We start from the raw sequence: 22,923 nt of genomic DNA, 5'->3' as shown, positions 1-22,923 counted from the left end.
TTCTGCAAAGGCCTGAACCCCCTTAACCATGATTACCAAGGAAGTCAGCCACAGCCAAGCACCTACACAGAGTAAGGCAGATCCTAAAAAGTCAGCTGGAACGGAAAGAACAAGATACTAGCCATCAACACATACGCCCTTCTGGTGAAATAACCTGGCCAAAGTCCAGCACCCTGAGGCCATACACTAAGCGGAAGGAGGGAGGCCGAGGACTAGCAAGGGTCAGAGCCACAGTCCAGGATGAAACAACAAAGATCTACCGGTATATCAGGAGGATGGCCCCAAGTGATGACCTGCTAAGTGAACACTTCAGGCAGCAGAAACCCAATGAGGTGGATGAGGAGCCATCATGGAAGGACAGGCCCCAGCATGTATTACGGACAGATAGAAGAAGGGACAGACCAATGGCTGTCAAAGGCGAGTCTCAATGGCTACATAGAGGCGCTAATCATGGCAGGTCAAGAACATGTGCTGAGCACAAGAACGACAGAGGTCGGGGTCTACCACACCAGACAGGTGCCCCCGGGTGCAGGCTGTGCAAAGTCGCCCCTGAAACCATTAAGCATATAATAGTGGGGTGTAAAATGCAGGAAGGTATACATTCATGGAACACCATAACCAAGTGGCTGGCATAGTGTACAGGAACATCTGCGCAGAGTATGGGCTCAAAATGAAAGACCAAGCTAAGATCCTGTGGGACTTCATGATCCAGACTGAGAAAATGGTGATGGTTAACCAAATGGACATCGTGGTGATCAACAAACAACAGAAGAAGGCAGTAGTGATAGATGTAGCAATCCCAAGAGACAGCAACGTCGAAAAGAAGGATCATGAGAAGCTTGAATAATACCTAGGGCTGAAAGAGGAGCTAGAAAAGATGTGGAAAGTGAAGGCAACAGTGGTGCCAGGGGTGATTGGAGCACTCAGGCTGTGACCCCCACACTGGCAGAATGACTGAAGCAGATTCCTGGAACAACATCCGATATCTCTTTAAGGAAGAGTGCAATCCTAGGAACTGACAAGATACTACGGAGAACCCCCAACAAGCCCAAGCTTGAAGGAGGAAACACAAGACCGCCCACATACTATATCGGTGAGTGGTCGCCGCTATAGTTTTTGTAAAGTGTATGCTTTATTGTATCTTTATTGTGTGCTTTATTGTATTTCAAAGGAAAGAAAAAAAACGTACAACCCTTCCATCCCCCATCCATTCTTATGACTGTTAGCCTCTGAATCTGCAATGGATTATTCATGAGTGACATGCTGAAATATCTAAAAGAGGTCCAGTCCGTTCATGTCCTCTCCTCTTCGTTGCTTTCACACCCAAGCCTCTCTCTGTTCCCACTGTGACTTCAGCAGCAGAGTGGCCTGCGACATGACTCTCCTCTTACTGCCATCAAATTGTAGCCACGTGCGCTCCCAGTGAAACTGTTAAAAATACACGTGGTGTGAGCTCAAATCATGCACACAAATGTAAAAGCAACCTGCACATACTGTATAAGGCACCGGATATGAGTATTCTGTATAGGGTCTCTGAAGTAGATAATGTGGAAAAGTAAGATGAACCGCAGATTTCGCAATATATAGGAATTGTTTTAAAAGAAAATCTCAAATGGCCTGACAGATCACATACAAGTGACAATGTGAAAAATAATTATGAGTAATGTGTTATTCTCACCAAAGAAAACCATTAACAGTTATTTCTTTGACATTAGAGTGAACAAATTTTAGGTTATTGGAATTTCCCGAACTCTTATTTTTTTGTGATTGTAAAGTCTCCCTCGAACAAATGTTGTTTTCATTCAAATATGGGACATTTTATGTCTATACCTTTGACTTTTGAATTGAAAAATATTTGCATATCCATAGATTCTGGACCGGAAGGCAATTGAATTAATTCAGTTAATTTTTAAATAAAGTTTAAAGTAAATTGTGCTGGCACAAACTATTAACGTAACTACTACTAACGTATTTGTAATATAACAAGATTGGAGGCAATCTTGAAAGATAAAGATTCTTACATTTTCCAGATGCAATCCACGCAGAGGTCAAAAGTCCCGCTACGTGAATGTGGCTCCCCATTAGCTTTCACCTTGGCAACAGCTACTCTTCCTGGGGTCCACAGAAATATTCGTGTGATTGTGTGGATCAAGAGTAAGCAATATTGTACAATTCACATACTTCTCCTTATGAAACAGATAAAAGAATACAATTAAACAAGGTACAGTACTCTGTAACATAATCAGCACTGTTGCATACACACTGCAGTCTACACATTCCTGTTATTATTGTTCTATAGATATTCTATGTAAGGGTGATCTGATCTTCTGTAAATCAGAATCAGCTTTATTGTATATATATATGTATATATATATATGTAGATACATATATATGTATATAAGGAGAGCAATAACGTTGTAGGAAGACATTAGTTCAATGGTGCAGAGTGCAAAGATGCTGGAATAAATATGGATAGTAAACATAATACTAGGAGGTAGAATACTGGAATACATTTTGAATAATTAACGCCATACTCCGTATACACAAGGTGGGGGAACATGACAGAATGTGTATGGATACAATTTTGTGTTTACCTTGACTAAATGTATAAATCTACAATTTACTGATTTTCTGTGTTGTCTTCTCTGTATTGTTCTGTCTTTGGGTTCACCCTGCGCCGTGGAGGGTCAGAACAGAGGTCATCTTTAGCAAAGCAGCCGAACATCAGTCCAACATCTAACTTGGATCCTTTCCACTCAGGGAGCTCAAGCGGCGACCCCCCTCTCCCCCTTCTCCCCCCCTCCATGGAAGAAAAACAGCTCCGGTCTTTCGTTGTGGACTTTCACTGGGACAAGTTGAGGAGCCAGTGCGTCCTGGCGGTGCGCCTCGCACTGTGAGCTGCGCCCTCGTCTCGTTACGCACGAGAACTTGTCTGCGCTCCGTCAGAGGGGGGCGAACTCCCCGCAGGTGAGGTGAACGCTGGCGGGTGGTGGTGAAATGAGCCTCTTGTTTTGGACGACAGCAGTCACCTCGCACTCGTTTGGACCGTCGGACGTGGATTCGAGTTCAGATGTCACCCCGACTGGTTTGTGGCCGATGCGGCGGCGGCGCACCACGGGCTGCCCGGCTCCGCGGACATGTTGTATCTTGTAAATAAACATTTCGCACAAGTAACCTCTGAGGTCACATTGTGAATTTTTTTTAATATATATTTTTGGGCGCTGCTCAAGATTCCAGCGACAGACGAGCAGCTGGCGCAGGCGTGTGGCGTCCAGCGGGCAGCAGAGGAGGGTGTGTGAAGAAAGCAGCACGGCGGAATGTGAACAGTGGACATTTGTCCACACACTTCTTTTCTGAAGGACGGGCTTGAGTCAGAGGAGTACGTTTCTCCTGGAAAGTAGAGAGGACATGACTGCCAACACTCTTCTCCTGCTCTCCATCCTCTCTCTCACAAGTGAGTTGTTTGATATAATAACTTTACGTGTGTGTTTGTGTGTGTGTGTGTGTTGTGTGAGTGAGTGTGTGTGTGTGTGCGCGTGTGTGTGTGTGTGTCTTTGTGAGTTATCGAATGAATGATGCAATAAAATACTGTTCAGAGAAGTTTTTTTTCCCCCACACGTGAGTTCTATCAGTTTCATTTTGTCATCATGAAAAATTAAGATGTAAATGAACCTGCCTCTCCCCCCCTCTCTCTGTCTCTCTCACAAACACACACACACACACACACACACACACACACTCACTCACTCACACAACACACACACACACACACACACACACACACACACACACACACACACACACTCACTCACACACACACACACACACACACACACACACACACACACTCACTCACTCACTCACTCACTCACTCACTCACACACACACACACACACTAACACACACACGAACACTATACCTAGTACTCCCATTGTGGTAAAATCAGCACAACCAGCGAAATAAACTGCCATAGAAATGAAGTAACTCGGGTCTGAGTGAACTGCAGAGGATGTACGCTAACTAAAGATGAACAAAAGCAGTGTCCTGCAAGTAATCATTCACAGCTTACATTAAAACTGTCACCGGAGCACTTGTCATTCAATAAAATTTGAATTGTATATTGCCAAATCACAACAGACCTCACAACATTACAGAGAAAAACCCAACAGTTCCCACAATGGGCAGCACTTGGCCACTGTGGAGAGAGAACCGGACTCAGAACATCTGCCTCGAAAGGTTGGGGTGACAGGAGAGGTGGGATGGAAGAGAGGTTGAGGGATATGGACTTTGAATCAAACGATGAGCTATACGTTCCAAATTATTCTCTGCTATAAGCAGACATGCTAAAGGAGCTAATGCTACGGGCTTGGAATTGCAGTTTTTGGGGATTTTTGAGACATTGGGGTTTTATGACATTGTCGCTATGAACATCACAACATAATGTTTTGATCATGTTGCCAAGACATAGTGGCTGCTGTCTTACATGAGTTGCGTTTATATTCTGTGAAACCTGATTCATACTGATTGTCGTGTTTGATCATAAATGTGAGTTCATCTAACTAAAACAGAGAAATAGACTCAGTGAGAAAATCTAGTCAAATCAAAAGCAGCCACAACACTCCTCTATACAACTTTTACCTCAGGGCAAGGTTTTAAAAAACTAAACGCAGTGGTTGCACTTAATAAAATACTTGTAAGGTGAAAGTAGATGGGCTCTAAATAATTTACGATTTCTATTTTATGCTTACAAAGAAATAACAATTCTGTGTTTTAAGCAGACCACTTGTCCTGAAAGAGGAGCTTCCTTTTTCTAACCCAACTTTGTGTCTCATGGATTGCTGAGTTTTCCATCCATTACCCACTAAATTAAGTTTGCAGGCTGGGGCTTTAGCTCTGGCATTTTGGGATTTAAAAAAACCCAACAAGAATTAACAAGGCGAAAAAACCAAATCAGTGCCATCGTTGTTCATGTCCGCTCTACGAAAGCCTGCTGGACTGACAAAGATCCGGTATGACAGGCAACACGGCAAAGCATTATTTTGCAGCATCCATCAAGGCAGAGATCTCCTTAAGTGCAGGTCTGAATTATTTAAATGATGTAATACAACAAGAAGGCACATAACACTTCCCTGTGTCTTCCACCATGTTGTTGTGAGTGTTTGTGTTTCCCGGTCGGCCTGAGGATTTAAGCGGGCACTATGCTATGATGTTTGGCACCTCTCCTCAGTGACAGCCTCATCACTTTGACGGAAACTGTTGTAAAATGTATTAAAAACACATCCTGCACATTACATCAATCTTTTTCCACACAGGGTACCACTCAAATACTAACGGGAATCTACACTGTACTTACAAAGTAAGCTCCTCCACACTATACAGTATTTCCAAGAAACCTTGTTTGCTTAAAACCATTAGGCAAAAAATTAAAAAAAATCACCCCACCCCAGCACTACACACTGTACCAGTGTACTGAATATAACACTGAAATGTGAGGGCTGCCATCTAAAGCATCACCACCCGCGTTGACGAAACAGCCCATACTGCCACACTGGGGCCACTCCAGATGAAAGCTAACGTATCATGTGTCCCCTTAAGTTAAAACAATCTGCCGGCTAAAGAGCTTTCATTTAGTTCTAATGGATTCCCTTCCCTTGCTCACTTCTCTCACAGCTGAAACCACTGGCATGCACCGTGCCATGAAAACTTCAAGCAGCGGGGTGCTGCGGGAAAAAAGAACATCCACGCTCACTAATCATACAAAAACAGACAATTCATGCGGCACAGCGGGGGGTGAGGCAGTCCAGATATTAAACGCCGTCTGCGCTGTTGTCATTTTGTTTGACAAAGTACAGACATAACGGCTGCGGGAGTCAAGAGAATGTGTCTGACTTATTCATACGGTCGCTTTTACATAACCAATAATTTAGGGCTGAGGAAACACAAAGCTTGAGGGATCCTCTCCCAGGGATGGATGCATGACTGGATTTTTGTTTGTTCTTTTGCTCTAAAAAACCCTGCAGTAAAAGCGTGAGACTGCAGGATGCACGACCACACACACAAAAACGGACACACACAAAGCCTTTATGCCCTTTGGTAAATTTGATTCATTTACAGCCAACTTGTTTATTGTTCATCATCCATGATGACACTGGACTGAAAACATACTGCGATAAAGAGAATATCAAGCTTGGAACTGCAACACACGCACAGGCTGAGGTGTTATACTCTGAAAGGGAAACTCACAAACCCTTCCACCAAAGTTTTTGCTTTGCTTGGGGGAATTGTCTACTCATGACATTCATGGTTGGCTGACGGACTTGTGTTCTTTTAAAGCAGAACGGTAAAGGTACGTGCGGCGGTGTTTGTACACTGTAAGCATACCTGCCTCCTGGGGTTTATGGCCCTTTTAAACACTTTCATAATATGACGCTTCCCCACTCTCTGTGTTTGTCCTGTAGGCAGCAGGGCTGAGAATGCAGAGGAGCGGCTGGTGAACTACCTGTTGGGTCCCGAGCGCTACAATAAATTGATCAGACCAGCGGTCAATAAGAGCCAGCAGGTCACCATCTCCATACAGGTGTCTTTGTCACAGCTCATCAGCGTAGTAAGTCTATTTAAAATACATAAACACACACACACACACACACACACACACACACACACACACACATTTGTGCACATGCACTAATACAGATCATTATGTAAAACAAGCCTGTAAGGCTTCCGCACCAGTTCTCATTGTTAATAACATATATCCACCATTTAGAGACCATTTGTTTCAATTGATTGGTTTGTTAGCAAATTTAATGAGCAGAATCTAGTTTAATATTTCTGCAGCAGGATCATGACACACAAATTCCAACTTTGCTAAACCTTGACGCAAATCAACCTTCTATGTTTTGTATTTGTTTTGTCTCCTGGACCCGCCAACTAAGCCTCTGGAGTTGTGTTGAGTCTCTCAGTATACTGGGTCATTATTTACATGCAGGTAGCACATTTCACACTTTAGGCAGGTCTGTATAAACCATAGACTGTGTTTAAAGATGGACGACATGGCAGCTCCCAAAAGTGAAGCGGTATCATCTTGAGCGCCCCCTGGTGGCTGGCTGCAATGTGGGTAATAAACCCGGCCCACTCCATGTTAGTGGATGGGACAAAGTAAAGTACATGTTAAATAATCTTTTTCCTCAAAGAGGGTTTCTGTCATTTTAAGGTAGTTCTGATCGCATTCCAGCTAATCTGGTTTTGATAAGTCATTTGATGGTATGAAAATGGGGGAAATGTCATGATTGACAGCTGGTCTACCTTAAAAAACAGCTATATTAATAACTTGAAAGCAGTGAATAAATTCAACATTATTATGATATGTTACAATAAAAGCTTTGTAATAATACCACACTGCCAAAGTACAAAGACATGCAGGTTGGAACAAGGCTTTCAGTTGCCTGTAGGTGTTAATGGGTGTCAGTATCACTGTAAATACTGACCTTGGGTTTAATAAGAAATAATAAGTGTACCTCACTCAGTTTTTATCAATCTGTTCTAAACATTCGGTTCAAACAAGTTACCTGTAATTTGGGGTTGAAAAGTCTTCTTTACTTGGTATGCTTGAGTTTGATTCATGTAGAAGAATCAAGTCCTTAGAAAAGGTGCCTTGTTCAGTGTAACTAAGTACATTTACTCCCATGCTAAGGTAGCCTATATTTCATTACATTACATATCATTACAGCTTAAAGGGGCAGCGAGCGATTCTAAAGCAAGACACATTTTGTAAAAATGAGCGATATTTGTGTGTAATCTGTGTGTGCGCAAAAAACCCCCAAACAAATGTCTTACTGCGTGCGGTTTGTAAACATCACTCGTCCACGCCTTTAGACACATGCTGTCGGGTTGCTCCTACACCGAGGACCTGGGTTCGCAGCCCGGCCAGAGCAGGAAAATCACAAAAAGAGAAAAACGCGTGTTGCACATTCAGAATACACAAGTTGAAAGTGTTCCATACTCAGAATGAACACGTTTTTCTTACTAACCATCTCAACTTACTTTCCTTAATTTGTTTTAGGCAAAGAGTAAAGCCAATTCATTCGATTTTACAGTGTGTCTGTTTGACTCTGCCCTGTGATAGATGTGACCTATTTGGGGTATGCAATGAACGCAAGGGATAGACTGCAGCTTCCCTTCAATCTCAGGACGCAAGCAATTTAGAAAATGGACCGACTGAACATTTTGGGGGAGATTTGTTTTTTTTTGTTTTTTTAAAGGTAATCCATCTCTGGATTATCCATGGTTTTTGGAATATTAACTGAAGCCTGTTACTTATTGTGTGGCATGAACTCTCTGAACTACCACACATTGGACACGGCATGTTTGTCTAGGCTGTGGCACATGTAAACAAGATGTAAACAAGATTAGACAAGATATAAACAAGGTGTAGAAGTCACTGAAAGCTCTATTTCACCAATCTAAAATCATTTTCTAAAGTGCATGGTGCAAAGGCATTTAGGGAGTGACCAAATCTTGAGAAGTGGAAATAGGAGACACTGACGTGTAATGACATGATCAAAATTCAGAGGACACACTCGTTTCTTGAAGTTTTGATCCCACATACCTACTCACACAAAAACTAACTTTACAAAACTGCAATGCAAAACTTTTCATATATATAATATTGTGTCGACCCCATTAAGCGGTGCTTTGATATTTGGGTTTGACCTTTGGTGGGTCTTGCTAAAACCTCCACCAGTGGCCAGTACAAAAACGTCTACTGTCTAATGTATCTATCATGGGAATATGCACAATGTGCAACCAACTGACTGATCTTTTCTTACAGAATGAAAGAGAGCAGATCATGACAACCAACTTATGGCTGTGTCAGGTATATTACAATCTTTTTCACAGCTGAGTGCACACGTAGTATTCAGTATGTCAGTGCGTTTGTCTGTAATAAAGTTTGTGAACGCTCCCTTCGCAGGAATGGAATGACTACAGGCTTAGGTGGGACCCAGAAAAATATGAGGGCATCAAGAAGCTACGAATCCCATCCAAACACATCTGGCTTCCTGACATAGTGCTCTACAACAAGTTAGTAGATGCATGTCTTCCCACAAGGACAATGGATTAGTTTCTATCAGGAAATACAAATACATTTACAGCCTGTGTGTAAGTGTGTCAGCTGCCTTTATATTAATGGAGTTACGTTTAATTATGTTTTCCAGCATTACCATCAAAGCTTTACAAGAAGATAATCTGTGGTCAAAATAAGCATGTTTTTTTCTGTAGGGAAATATCTATTCTCTCCTTTCATTATTCCAAACCGGATTTTGCTGAGGTGAAGGAGATTAGTGAATAATCTCGTCATGTGGGAGTGATTGGGTTTTTCTGATTATTATCACTGCAACAAGGAAATAAATGAATTAAATAGGTCTTCAGAGCCAGTGGTTAGCTGAGACATACCTTGTTTAAAGGAATAGTTTGGAATTTTGGAAATATATGTGTAAAGATTGTAGCCACTCTCATATCTGCCATGTTAAATGTATCAGACAACACATTAAAAGCACCTTACCGGGTAGAATATTTTCAACCGCTCTTAGTGAGAAATGGCCTTAATCCAAGATTGTGCAACTGGCATAACTATGGGGCTGGACTAAAATGAAGACCAGGCATTAGACTAGTTGGTGCAACCAGCCCCAAATGCTGAAGTCCAGATACGACAGGAAACCCTCAATTGTCTTATAGAGTCCACGTCTCAACGGGCTTGAACTATTTTAGTGACCGACACAATATTAGGAAGGTGGTTTTAATGTTGTGGTTAGGAGTGTTATAGATTTTCTCTCTTAACTCTCAGCAGTACAGCAACTGAATTTGTGTTTCTTTAGGTCTTTTGGCTTTGATTTATATGCCTTCTTCTACTTCTGAATCAATGCTCTCTTTAATCTGTCACAGTGCCGACGGTGTTTATGAGGTTTCCTTCTATTGCAATGCCGTAGTCTCCAACACGGGGGACATTTTTTGGCTCCCCCCGGCAATTTACAAATCGGCCTGCGCCATCGAGGTGCAGAACTTCCCCTTCGACCAGCAGAACTGCACCCTCAAGTTCCGCTCCTGGACCTACGACCACACAGAGGTGGACCTCATCCTCACCAGTGACTTTGCCAGCCGCGATGACTTCACACCCAGCGGAGAGTGGGACATCGTGTCACTGCCGGCACGCAAAAACGAGGACCCCGACGACATCACCTACCTAGATATCACCTACGACTTTGTGATCAAGAGGAAGCCGCTTTTTTATACCATTAATCTCATCATCCCGTGTGTGCTGATCACATCGCTGGCTATCCTGGTCTTCTACCTGCCATCAGACTGTGGGGAGAAGATGACGCTGTGTATGTCAGTGCTGCTGGCCCTCACTGTGTTCCTGCTGCTGATATCCAAGATAGTGCCACCAACTTCTCTGGCTGTGCCACTCATCGGTCAGTCCTATTCAAGTTTGTCTGTGTTATCACCTGGATGTTTATAATATAGTAAATAAACAACATAAACATGTCCTTCAGCCAGATTTATCTGTTTGTACTTTAAGGAAAAGTGTCTCATAATTGTAGAATGATTTATATACATATTTTAGAGGCCGACCAATATAAATTTTTGGGGGGCGATGCCGCCAATATCGATATTAGGGAGTACAAGATTTATACATTGGCAGATATATATTTATGTAGAGTGATTTTAATCTGTTAATGATTCCTACAGTAAAGGGTCATTATCAGATCTTTATGACAAAGGAATGTAATTGAGGCTTGATACAGTTTAACCATAAATAACCAAAAACAAATGCAACCAAATATATAGAGCTTGAATTAAGAAAATCAAATTATATATTTTAGGTAAAATGTTAACATAAATACACACTAATCATTTTGGTAAACATAAGCGCTGATACCGATATATCTGTGATACGTCTCAAATCGGCCAATATTATCGGCCAACCAATATATCGTTCTGTCTCTAATATTTGTATCTACTTTTGAAACAGCATCCATTTTTGCAAGAATAGAAAGAAAATATTGGACATAGATGTTACATCAAAGTTTTTGTGTTGCATTTACACGTTTCTCAAGTAGGTCAAGGCCAAGGTCATGTTTACCGTACCTGTGCAGGATGTTATTTTTGGCTGGCTTTTTGCTTATGATGCTGTTTACTGTCAATGCAAACTCAACACTTTCTTCTATTTATCTGGTTATCTTTACAACGCACTTTTTTTTTTTAAATAGCAAAAAAAACTCTCTTTGACTTAAATAACCAGGCATTTCTACTTTTGAGTCACCTTCATTCATTCTTGTAAGTTTTGACCTTACCTTGTCATTCCGGAGAGAATAGTGGAGGAAGGCTAATTATTTAATACAGATTTAACAGAATGATATGTCAAGTCTTGATAGAGTCTTTGGGGCTTGGACTCAATGGGGAGATATTATAATCGAGGGCATCTGCCCTGAGCAGCGGGAGAATAAATCCCCCCCATGGAGTCATAACACTGGTGGTGATGGTGTTTGACTTGCAGGGGCTGATGAAGAGATGAATCTGAGGATTAAAAAAAGTATTGAATTGAATTGACCTTAAAAACCGCAGGCGGCATGAGCCCATCCCCGGCAGGTTTAGGTTTTTAAAGTGAAACGCATGCAGCAAGTGCTGAGCATTATTAGCAGAAAGTTAAAGGTGAGCAGAGACTATCATTCATCATTTCTTTCTCCGTCACTCTCCCATCAAGGTAAATACTTGATGTTCACCATGGTGCTGGTCACTTTCTCCACTGTATGCACCGTCTGCAACCTCAACGTGCACCACCGCTCCCCCTCCACCCACCACATGCCCGACTGGGTCAAACGCCTCTTCTTAGTCCAGCTGCCCACCTTCCTCCTCATGAGGCGTCCAGGCTCTTCCAACGTACGCGATAAACTTCGCCGGAAGTACGCCAGCCAGAGTCCCGTCGGCAAAAGCACTCCCCAGGGCTGCACAGAGAAGAAGCAGTACTCTAACATCCGACTCGGCGGGATCCGAACAGATACAGAGTCTTTCTACGTGAATGAGGACTTGGCCCACAATTTTTGCTGGAGGCTGGGCGACATCCCAGATGGGGGCGGCGGATTTTCGGACTTGCGGAGGCCCTTGGCCGCTCAGTGGGATGCCGATCTGGAGGAAGCTGTGGATGGAGTGAGATACGTCGCTGAACATATGAAGATAGAAGACGATGATGAAGGAGTGAGTAAATAAAAAAAGAGCAATAAAATGAACAGATAGTATCAAAGAATGAAAAAAATAGGAAAGAAAAAATATGTTATCGAATACAATTAGGGAGAAGAGAAGACACACGTGGTGCTTCCCTAACAATCTGCACACACACACACACCGACCCTCTCCTGTGAAACTGTACCAGTTACATGCATTGGTTTGTTTCCAGATCATAGAGGACTGGAAGTACGTGGCCATGGTCATAGACCGTCTGTTCCTGTGGATCTTCATCCTGGTGTGTGTGGTGGGAACGCTGGGGCTCTTCATGCAGCCGCTGTTCCAAAGTTATAACACGCCCACTGCCGAAGACGCCGAGTGAGTTACAGCATTGAAGCACACAGTTGCGTACATCACTGCACAGCACTTTAGTGAGCACCTGCCATCTGCATCTCTTTGTTTAACCACTTAAACAAAAAAAAATTTGCAAATCAAAGATAAAATTATAAGAACAGGAATCAGGTACTGACCAAGACAAAACAACACCTATATAGTTAATTCATGCAAACCACCAGAACATTTCTCCTTATTTCACACACTGATGAAACATAAAATTCCTGGACATATCTACTGTAAGACCAAGCATCAATTCATTTAAATGAAGTGTGTTTTTTCTTTCTTTCCATAGGTTTGGAGGTTTCTAGGTTTTGCGTGTCGTGCACGAGGAAACAGCTGAGTAAGCAACTCTCGTAGGAACTTTAGCGGAGAACCCGCACCAGGCCCGGCTCTGATCCGTCACGCTGGTTGAGCGTTACCGGCTGAATCAATGCCGCCAGCTGCGTTAGCAGCAGTAGACCCTCATGCTGGTAGACTTTCTTTTTTTTAACTGCACGGTTGCCATTTTTGGACTATGCCCTCGTCGAAGCTCCACCGTCATTACTGTCATGACAATCTTGCGATACTTTTTATAACATTAAATTCCATCAAGGTGACTATTGTCCAGCTAAGATGAGGCCTGTGCACAGAGTAATTTACACAAACCCCAACACCAATGATAACTTCTAGTAAACGTCTTGAGAGCATGAGGCCTGCTCTCCTCTGCAGTATTATTCATGTAAAAAGTAAGACTTTGTTAGACATCCCACCAATTGTTCATGTTGGTACAGTACAATGGACCACAATCTCTTCTGCTGTACACCTCTCAAACCAAGCTTCATTGTAACAAAGAATATATTCATATATATTACAAAAATATTAATGCACCTCTCTATCTTTTGCTTGTTCTGCTTCAGATTCTTGTGCGCCTCATTTCCAGCATCTCTCAAACAGTGCATGCGATGCATTGTCTTATGTTAACCAATGTGCATTCTACTCTTGCTTTCTCTCACTTGCTTGCATTCTCTTATTTTTTTGCTATTTTTTGTGCCATATCAAATCACGAGATGTGTGTATATGTATGTACTTATACACACACATATATACATGCATACCCATATACATATATGCAAATTTCACACCGACTGTTTACTCACTACATGTTGAATAAAAAGCTGTGAACTTAACGAGCCTTTGCCTCAATCATTCGTTCACCAACGTTATCTTCTTCTTTTCTTGGATACACCCCTTTTCACAGCAAACAATAAAATCAATACTAAATAATGTTAATTAATACTATGATAAGGGCAACCTGTTCTATTAAGGTTGGGGTGTGTCCGATCATTTCTGTCCATTGCTATGTGGGGCTGAGAGTTTCTCTCAATATTCCTGCTTTTCATTCTTTATACAACAACTAGTTATGTGAACAACTTTGAGCAACACTGTGACTGCTTTCTAAGAGATATAGAAATACACGTTGTTATCGCAGTGTCTAAACTATATTCAATCTTCTGATTCGGCTTCAATTCAGGCGGTTCGGCTCTTTTGCCTTCTGATCAAGCTTGTCTGGTCTGGTCAGACAACACATCCTGAACTACTTCTTCTCCAGCATTGTCAATACAGTTTAAATCATTTGTCCACACATTTCATCCAAACTTTCTCAAAAAAGGCCTCTACCGCCACCAGTCTATCAAACCACAAGCTGTGAAAATGTGTTTGAGCGTCATTGTACGAGCTCACTTTCGCCTCACAGCAAGAAGGTTATGGGTTCGAATCCCGGTTAAACCAGGGCCTTTCTGGGTGGAGTTTGCATGTTCTCTCTGGGTTCTCCGGCTTCCTCCCACAGTCCAAAGACATGCAGAATGGGGTTAGGTTCACTGGAGACTGTAAATTGGCTGTGAATGTGAGAGTGAATAGTTGTGCCCCCCGCGAAATGGATAAAGCGGTAGACGATGGATGGATGGATGTTCGAGGTCAGGATCTTATCGAGCCTGTCTTCATAACACACATGGGGGTGACTCTGTGTAGGATGTGAATCACCTGTCTGTCCCGACTTACTCTGAGATGAACAATTAACAGCAGAGGAAGGAAAGATTTCAATTTTATTGCTTTTGTGGATAACTGACATTCTGCACTGAAGCTGACAGTGTTGGATAAAAGAAGGTGTTCAGCGTGTGGGAAAAGGGCAGACAGAGTCGGTCAAAGGTGGCATTACTATTTATAAACTTTTCAAAATTTGGTATAATGACTCAAATGTGTCATTTGTGACAATATATTTTTTTTCCTGTGGATGACCTCAAAGGCATTTTTAACTTTTCCTTTTTATTTCGTGTTCTGATCAAACAGCTCTGGGGACAGCATTCAAGCAGTTGTGTGTGTTTTGTGTTCGCAAGTAGCATTGTGAATGTGAGCTTGTAAAATGACTGTTCTGCCTGAGGGATACATGTTCACATAACAGCATGTGTCCTGCGTAAAATTTGACTGTTGTTCATTATTGGAATCGGTGAGATGAAACTAACTAAAGTTTCAAAGTGTAAGTTCTTTCACACGTACACACACACACACACACACACACGCACACGCACACACACACACACACACACACACACACACACACACACACACACACACACACATTTACATACTTATACTAACTGAGTTCAAAACTTAGTTGTGGTCAGTGGATATCCAGTAAGTGAAGAGGAAAATGGTTGAATCCACATGCAGGGTCAAATCCTGTCATTGGACAGTGCGTGTGTGTGAGTGTGTGTGTGTGTGTGTGTGTTTGTGTGTGCGTGCGTGTGTGTGCGCGTGTGTATGCCACAATTTCAGAACTCCATCTGCAAACAAAAAAAGTAACTTTCAGGCTCAGGTGAAAAATAACATCACATTCCAACAGGCCGTGAAGACAGAGCACACTGTTAGTTTTTATGTACCATCGCATGAATGACCATGCACATATAATAGACTATGATAAGATGTTAACTTCCTCAAACTTTTTAACTCAGCAAAAGTGAAGCTCCGATTCCTGACTTCAGGAAATCAGCAAAAATACTACGAGGCTCTGCTGTGGTGGACAGCTATCTGTCATGATCTTGTGTTTTCATTTCCTGTTTTATTTTGAAGTACTTCCTGGTGTTTCCGCACTTCCTGTTTCCCTGTCTTTTGTCTGTTTTCTTTACTTTGCCAGTGTCTCCTGCCCCTGTGATTGTCTGCACCTGTTCCTAATGTGTCTCACCTGTGTTCTATTCGCCCCGCCCTCCTCGTGTGTATTTAGTCTCTGTGCTTCCCTTTGTCAGTGTTGGTTCGTCTGTTATACTCCCGGTCTGTGCATGTTGGTTTCCCCCGAGTCTGTTGATGAGATGCTGTTGGTTTCCTTGTCGTCAACCCCGGTATGTCCCTGTGGTTTTGGCTCCCAATCTGTTCCTGAACGTCTGTGGTTTTGCCCCTGGCTCTAGTGTTTAGTTTGAACTCTGTTTTTGTGTACAGACGCCGTAAGTTTAGTTTCTTTTGCTTGATTAAAAACTATTTAAAGTGCACTCCTGCATTTGGGTCCTGCTCTCTGCTCAACCTTGACACTATCGACAACCATTCTCTTTTTAGAATACCTCCCTTTGGAAAGAAGCTAACGCTGTGCATCGTATGGAAGCATTATGTTGAGATTATTATTCACAGGGAATCCCATTGGTTATGCCATTTGCCATTAATAATTTCAGTTTTCTTCAATACAGCATGGTGTTAATTTACAAAATGATGGTCCCATTGAGTTAACTAGATGGTAAAGCACCGTATGCCTTGGGGCAGCAATGCTGCGTGATTGACCCTTCTGCGTTTTTTATTCTATGCAATACAGGGGAGTCCGATGCTGAGAGAGGAGATACAGAGACAGTATCCAGTGAGACAACCGCAGCCCAGCAGAAGATCCCAGAGGTACAGACAGATGCTAGTGTAGACGAGGAGACCGATCATTTAAATTATTTTGCTCATCTGCAACCACAGGATTCAGACACGTTTTCCATTACCATCCTCAGCAACCCACAAAACAGCCCCTGCTAGCTAAAGTTTTTAACAGCAAGCATGGCACCAACCGCAAGTGGCTGACAGTGAAAAAACACAATCACTGTATTGTTCTGTTTGGCATTTGCACCTGCAGCAACTGATAGTCCTTTTATAAAGGGAGGTATGAAAACATGATCAGCGGATAGAGGCGCATGAGAAAAGTAAGATCTACAGAGATAGTGGTGATGCTTACATTCTGTTGGCTAAAAGGGCAGATGTAAAAATCCTGCTGGCTGGCAAACAAATGTCTCTACATCATGAGCAGGTGAAAAAGAAGCGTCAGGTGATGGAACACATCATAGACGTGATAAAAGTCATAGGCAAATGTGGACTTGGTTACAGAGCGGGTCAAGCAAAGGTTGCTTATAATGCTTATGAAAAAACTGCAGTCAATCATGGCAACTTTCTAGAGTTGGTCATACTTTTGAGCCAGTATGATCTGTGCCTTCAACAGCACATTAGCAGTTGTATTTTACACTGGTGCAAAAGGTAGAGGTTCTCTTGTGACTCTACTTTCAAAGGACATTGTTGGTAAAGTTGTGGATGTTCGCAGCCAGGTGATAAAGTACACGATTGCAGATGAGGTTAGAGAGGCAGGAATGTTTTCAGTTCAAATTGATACAACCCAAGAGGTCACACCAAAGGACCAGTGAGCTATCATTGTCGGATATGTCACAAATGCCATTCATGAGCGGTTGGTCGCTGTGGTGGACTGTGAAAAATCCACAGGCAAGTATTTCACAGAGCTGCTGAAACACACATTAGACAAACTCAGCATTGACATTGGCACATGTGGGCAACTCCTCTGATGTTGCAGCAAATATGCAGGGACAGTACAAAGGGTTCTCTGCATTTCTCTCTGCCTTGAGACAATGTATGTTGTGATTTGGCGCTATACAAATAAAATTAATGGAATTGAATTGAATACGTTTGTTAGAACATATTATAAATAAAAACTACACGGTAGTAAGAGCTGAACTGTTGCTTCGTGTATTCAATTTCCACCACACCATAGAAAAGTGGGCCGGTCTTGGCCCACTGGCCTGAAAAGTGGCCCCACTCCGGCCCTGGTGGGTTGTGACTTGATAGGTACACAGCCACTTGTAAAGACATTTCTGTATGGATGAAACACATTATGCAATGTGTTAATAAGTGATACATGTTCATGTACTCTGTTGATTCTTGCACTTTTTGGGTTATATCAACATGGTTAAATGCATTTATTGTAAGTTGCTTTGGACAAAAGTGTCAGCTTAATGAATGTAATGTAATGTGAGTGTTTTTATGTTATCTCTGGACAGAGCCAGGCTAGCTAGCTAGTTTCCCCCATCCTAACTGTATTTTTGTCAATACAAAAATGATTCATCAAAAATTATTTATCACGAAATTGATAAATCATCAGTATTTTCTTTAATATCTGTAATATCACTGTCAACATTTACCACATCTCAATTTTCAACATGATGTGATGCCTCAAACCACACAACAACCAACAGATTTAAAATGTTCATGCCCTGCAACGTTTGCCAGGTCGGCCTCGTGGTGGAAAATCTGTCACTGTGCTTTGCTACAGTTTCCTAACGTTGCTCTCCAAAAGAAGCAGTCATCAAGAAGGCTTGTTCTGCTCCATCTACCCGCACTGGTGCCTGGGAGCAGAAACATTACTGCTCCTTCACACACTCCACCAAACCTGGACATGTGCCAAACTCCATCATGGTGGCCCATTCCTTCTTTTGCTCTCTTTCCATCGTCTATTAACCTCCATTCCTCTCCTTCCCGTCCTCCATGTCCTTCTGTTATTCCCTACTCTCTCCATTTCTGGGCACAGACTCCCCCCGTCCTTTTTCAGTCTTTTCTAAATTGTTTGTGCAGAAATGGGAACTAAAAATACACCAGTGATAAACCCAATTATCTGTCCTTTTTCACGCTACACACCCAAATAGCTTAGAACATGGGGCAAGCTGTGTGCCAGATACCGGTGTTCGTGTGCTCACACCTGCCTGTGTTGTGTTATTCAGTGAACTAATCTAAACAGCTTCTACTGGCTGCTGTAACCAGTGTGGAACTACAGATCGACTGACCACAACATACATGCTTACCGGATGGAAACAGTTGATACAGTCAGAATAGATCATTTTGGACTGGAGGAGTACTGTGTGTAGCAGTCCAGAGCAACAAAGTTGTTCCACTCCACTAGTATAGGCCATTCCCAACTGACCCTGCAGTATTAAACTTCCTGAGTTTTCTCTGTGTCTTTGTGGCTCCTCTGGATATCGCCTGCAAAGCATAATGGCTTGTGTCAGCTTGTCCCACTGGATCACCTACTTTCAGCAGCACACAATATTTGATCGCTCTGTACGTCATCTAGTTTGTGTGTGTGTGTGTGTGGGAGTGTGAATAAATGTACGTTTGTGTATGTCCAGCCTGTTGGCTGGAGATGACCGAAAGGGACACCAAAACAAAAAGCACTGCACTGGGAAGTAAACTCAACATGAAAAACGGATGCCCAGATTTCCCATCCTATGAACAAACATCAGAGCAAACTGTAAATATTTAAAAGACTGATCCATTCAGGTAGTTTGCACAGCGCTGATGCACTGTTCTTGGCAGTTAAGTTTTAATTTTCAGTTCATTTTGGATACCCATGTCAAAACATCCCCAGTGTTGATAGTACATTTGGGCTCTAATCATACTCTCCGTTCCCTTCTGCCGCCGCAGCAATGAATAAAAGATTCCCAGCTCTGCCGACAGTAATGAGTGCAATGCTCTTAGACAGCACTTAAGATGTACTAACAGAGGTTTTGAACGTGTTTAAGTGTTGCCCTTGCCTTTGGCTCAAAGAGTCAGTTACTACTTCCCTCACTATCACAAGCATGGTCAGCATCCCTTCTCAGATCATATAACACATACATGTATATATGCACCTATGGGACAGTCGTAGGACATTCAACTAGTGATCTTGGGGAGTTCATACATAATTTGGGTCAAAAATTGGTGCCCCTTACTTGATTCATTGTAATTACACTCAGTGTGAGCTAACCCATGTTTGGGCTACATGTACAAGACCAAGTGACATTTTACTGTCCCTGGAGACATAAGATTTGCAAACAACGGGACAATGTGCATCGACTTGTTTTGGGTGTATGTTCACTTTTTGGATCCCATTTCAAAATGTGGTAGCTGCTGCTGACGTAAATCCTCCTAATGCAGGTCTTGTGTATACAGCTGCAAGACAGCACACGCACATAAGAGAGCTGAGGGGCTCTAAGGTCTGAGTCAATCAAATCATTGCGTTCCTTAATCAGACAAATGAACAGATGTGTTTGTGTGGGCGTGTGCTTCCACCTGTTTTCATCTGTACGTGTGTGCATTAAGCTGATAATCCCTCGTTGAAGAACAAGATTGCGTCTGCTGGCACACCTTATACCATTTTATAAAGACACAAACCAAACATGTCATTTGAAGTTCTGCAACGGAGGTGGACTGGAGGAGCCAGGGATTTACTCACTATACCTCTCCAATGAATGAGTGAACTACAGCCAAACCAACTTCCGTTTCAGTTGATTGGAAAAGTGAATTCCCATAATGCCCAAAAGTTAATTGTGTCGCGTAAAATGTCATAGTACAAATATAATTTCTTTACTCTCACTTTGCAGAGAACGTCAGCTCTATTTCACCAGCAACATTGACCGAGGTCAGCAAATAGTCTTCTCCTTATTCATCGATTCTGTAGTGGAATGCCTGAGAAGAAAACACGCTCTGAAATATTGTGTTCCACTTTATGCTGACCTCAACCAGAATTGAGTCGGAGAAAGAATGGCTGGACTATACAGGCCTGGTTCACAGCAGCTACTCATAAATTCTCCTCCATGTCTGTGTGAAAAGTCCTTCTTCAAGCGATATGGCCTAAAGATATTGCCGTACTGGTCGACTTGGTGACACCAGTGATTACAGAGGAGCAAATGGTGTGTTTGTTTGCAGTGCCGCCGAAATAGGATGCTCCATTTGCATTATCAGCAATATACATTCATTATTCATTATAATAAATTGTGTAAAAAAAAAAAAAAAAAAGAAGAAGATCTTTAGGATTATAGCTTCAATCCCTGCAATAAATCCTGCCTCTCAGAGAGTTGTGACATTCACCTTATTGAGACTATGTAAGAAAAGTCTTGGTTTAGCTCTGTAATCCTTTTGGAGGCTGCACTTTGCAATGCAATTTACACTACAATTCTGACCTACTTTTTGTCTTTGGAGCCAAATAAAATGACTTGTGTGGAACAGGTTTTAGCTGGTGTGGCCCTTAGCTCTAAAACTAGAAAGACTATTTGAAGACGAAATTATGTTAACTTCTCTGCTAACAACATTATTTGACGAACCAGATGTGCATATTACCATGATATAATTAACTTGTTGGTTGTGCGTTGCATGACGGTATACAGCCATGCTCAGAAGGGACTGTCTGCTGAGTCTGATTGATGTGATTTTATGGATGCAGCAGCAATAAATCTCTGAAAATCCTTCACTCTGCTCTGTCTTTATTGCAACCTTGACCTCTTTACTCTACCAGACCATACTACTGTTTCTTTTCTCACCATACGAAAAAGACATGATATCCACCTCCCTGCCTCCTGGAAGCTTCCAGAAGCCTCTGATCACCTCCGCTCCATTAACCCCCCCGCCCCCCCAGTGAGACAATCATGTCAGTGAGAATAGGAAAAAAGATGGCCATCCAGATTTCATTACTTAGGGTTGAAAATAAACGCACTTCCATCAGGGTCAGAGGACGTGGTGCAGATATGTGGATGTAAATAATTCAGGATGGTCTAAAAGTTCTGGCGGGGGAGAAAGACATTTTCATGTGTTGTGTTTCACATGAGGCAGAGAGATGGCACCAGTGTACGTTGTATGAACGAGAGCGGGTGTAGGGAAGAGGCCGTGCTCAGGCGGAGAGTGCAGGCAGAGGAACCGAAGGAATAGGAGGAAAGGCAAGGAAGACGGAAAGTGATTGATGAAGAAAGTTGGCGTATTATTGGGATGACGACTGAAAAGAGAGGAGGCACCAACAGAGAGAAAAGATGATGACACTAATGGCTTTCAGAGTCAGAGCATCCAGCTCTTTAAAAAAAGAAAACCATGAATTAAACATTGCCCACGGCGGTGCAGTGGGGACAGGCTATGGTGCATCACCTTGAACAACCCTGGCAGGAACACTGATTCCCACCTAGTTCCTCCTCTAAACCGCTTCACTAATGAGGCTGGTGAAGATGAGCGTGTCAGGACGCCACACTGTGAGCTCGCCACTCGTCAGGAGGCCACGACCAGCAGCAGATAAAACACATTATCTCTGTTGTTGTGCTCATTCTGCAATTCTTCATCTGCCATTTTATGCAGCGCTCGTCTGCTGGGACAAACCCCTTCCAACAGCCTCAGTCAGACGACGACGAAGAAGAATAAGAAGACGATGTTGTGATACTTTTACTTGCGTTGAAATTGAAATGGGGGGATACGGTTTGTTGTGACAACTCTCGGACATTGTTGTGAGGTTTGATTGTGTTTAGCCTGAGGGTGAAGGGGTGGTCTTGACCTAACGTGTGTGTGTGTAAGCATCAGTGTGCACACAAACACACACACACACACACAAACACACACACACACACACACACAAACACACACACACACACACACACACACACACACACACACACACGTGTGCTGCCTAGAGTATTTACATCCCATATGCTGCATCTGGTAGAGTTTCACCAGAGGACAAAATGCCACCAGTTTAGCTATTTCATTTCAATATTGCAACATTTTATTCACAGGTCATCACCATTGGCTTGGTTTCCTCAAGTCTCATCATGTAATGTTTTCATTATCTAGGCAATTGCAGTAATTCAAAAAAAATAAAGATAATATTAAATTAAAACTGTGGAATGAAATACGATTGTGTTGAATGGGTGGCACAGTGGATCAGTGGTGGGTTGGCGTTGAAAACCTTTTGCATCCACTGACCACAGCATGACATTTCATGTGAAATGTTATAGTATTATTTTAACACACTCAAACTGCTGTGCATTTTAAGGTCAAACCAATCTTTCTATAAAACATGTCTTGCTCCGCATCCTTTCGATGAACGACTACACCACCATGGAGAATTACGGAGCGGGCTGTCCGGGCAGACAATAATGGTGTATGTTTTTTATTTTGGAATATTTGTCTTCATATCTGAACAATGCATTGTTAATTTTAAAAAAAACACAGTCAAACTAT

At 42.4% G+C, this 22,923-nt stretch overlaps 1 protein-coding gene across 1 annotated transcript; it reads left to right on the top strand.

Annotated features, from left to right (window-relative positions):
- The first annotated feature begins 2,477 nt into the window (after positions 1–2,477).
- chrnb5a (cholinergic receptor, nicotinic, beta 5a) lies at positions 2,478–13,745 on the top strand. Its single transcript, XM_035638500.2, has 8 exons — positions 2,478–3,454; positions 6,459–6,604; positions 8,831–8,875; positions 8,972–9,081; positions 9,943–10,469; positions 11,762–12,252; positions 12,452–12,597; positions 12,908–13,745. The coding sequence occupies exons 1-8, from the start codon at positions 3,409–3,411 to the stop codon at positions 12,921–12,923; spliced, it is 1,527 nt and encodes a 508-aa protein (XP_035494393.2). The 5' UTR covers positions 2,478–3,408; the 3' UTR covers positions 12,924–13,745.
- The last annotated feature ends 9,178 nt before the right edge of the window (positions 13,746–22,923 follow it).

The sequence above is a fragment of the Scophthalmus maximus genome, chromosome 8 (assembly GCF_022379125.1).
Source record: "Scophthalmus maximus strain ysfricsl-2021 chromosome 8, ASM2237912v1, whole genome shotgun sequence".
Lineage (NCBI taxonomy): Eukaryota > Metazoa > Chordata > Actinopteri > Pleuronectiformes > Scophthalmidae > Scophthalmus > Scophthalmus maximus.
The sequence above is the reverse complement of the archived record's forward strand: the minus strand, read 5'-3'. Positions and strand labels throughout refer to the sequence as shown.

What these genes read in the sequence shown, in the direction of transcription:
- chrnb5a (XM_035638500.2), top strand. Translation starts at nt 3,409, where the DNA reads ATGACTGCCAACACTCTTCTCCTGCTCTCCATCCTCTCTCTCACAA. An exon ending in TGTCACAGCTCATCAGCGTA is followed by an intron (nt 6,605 to 8,830) that starts GTAAGTCTATTT and finishes CTTTTCTTACAG; the next exon opens with AATGAAAGAGAGCAGATCAT. An exon ending in GACATAGTGCTCTACAACAA is followed by an intron (nt 9,082 to 9,942) that starts GTTAGTAGATGC and finishes AATCTGTCACAG; the next exon opens with TGCCGACGGTGTTTATGAGG.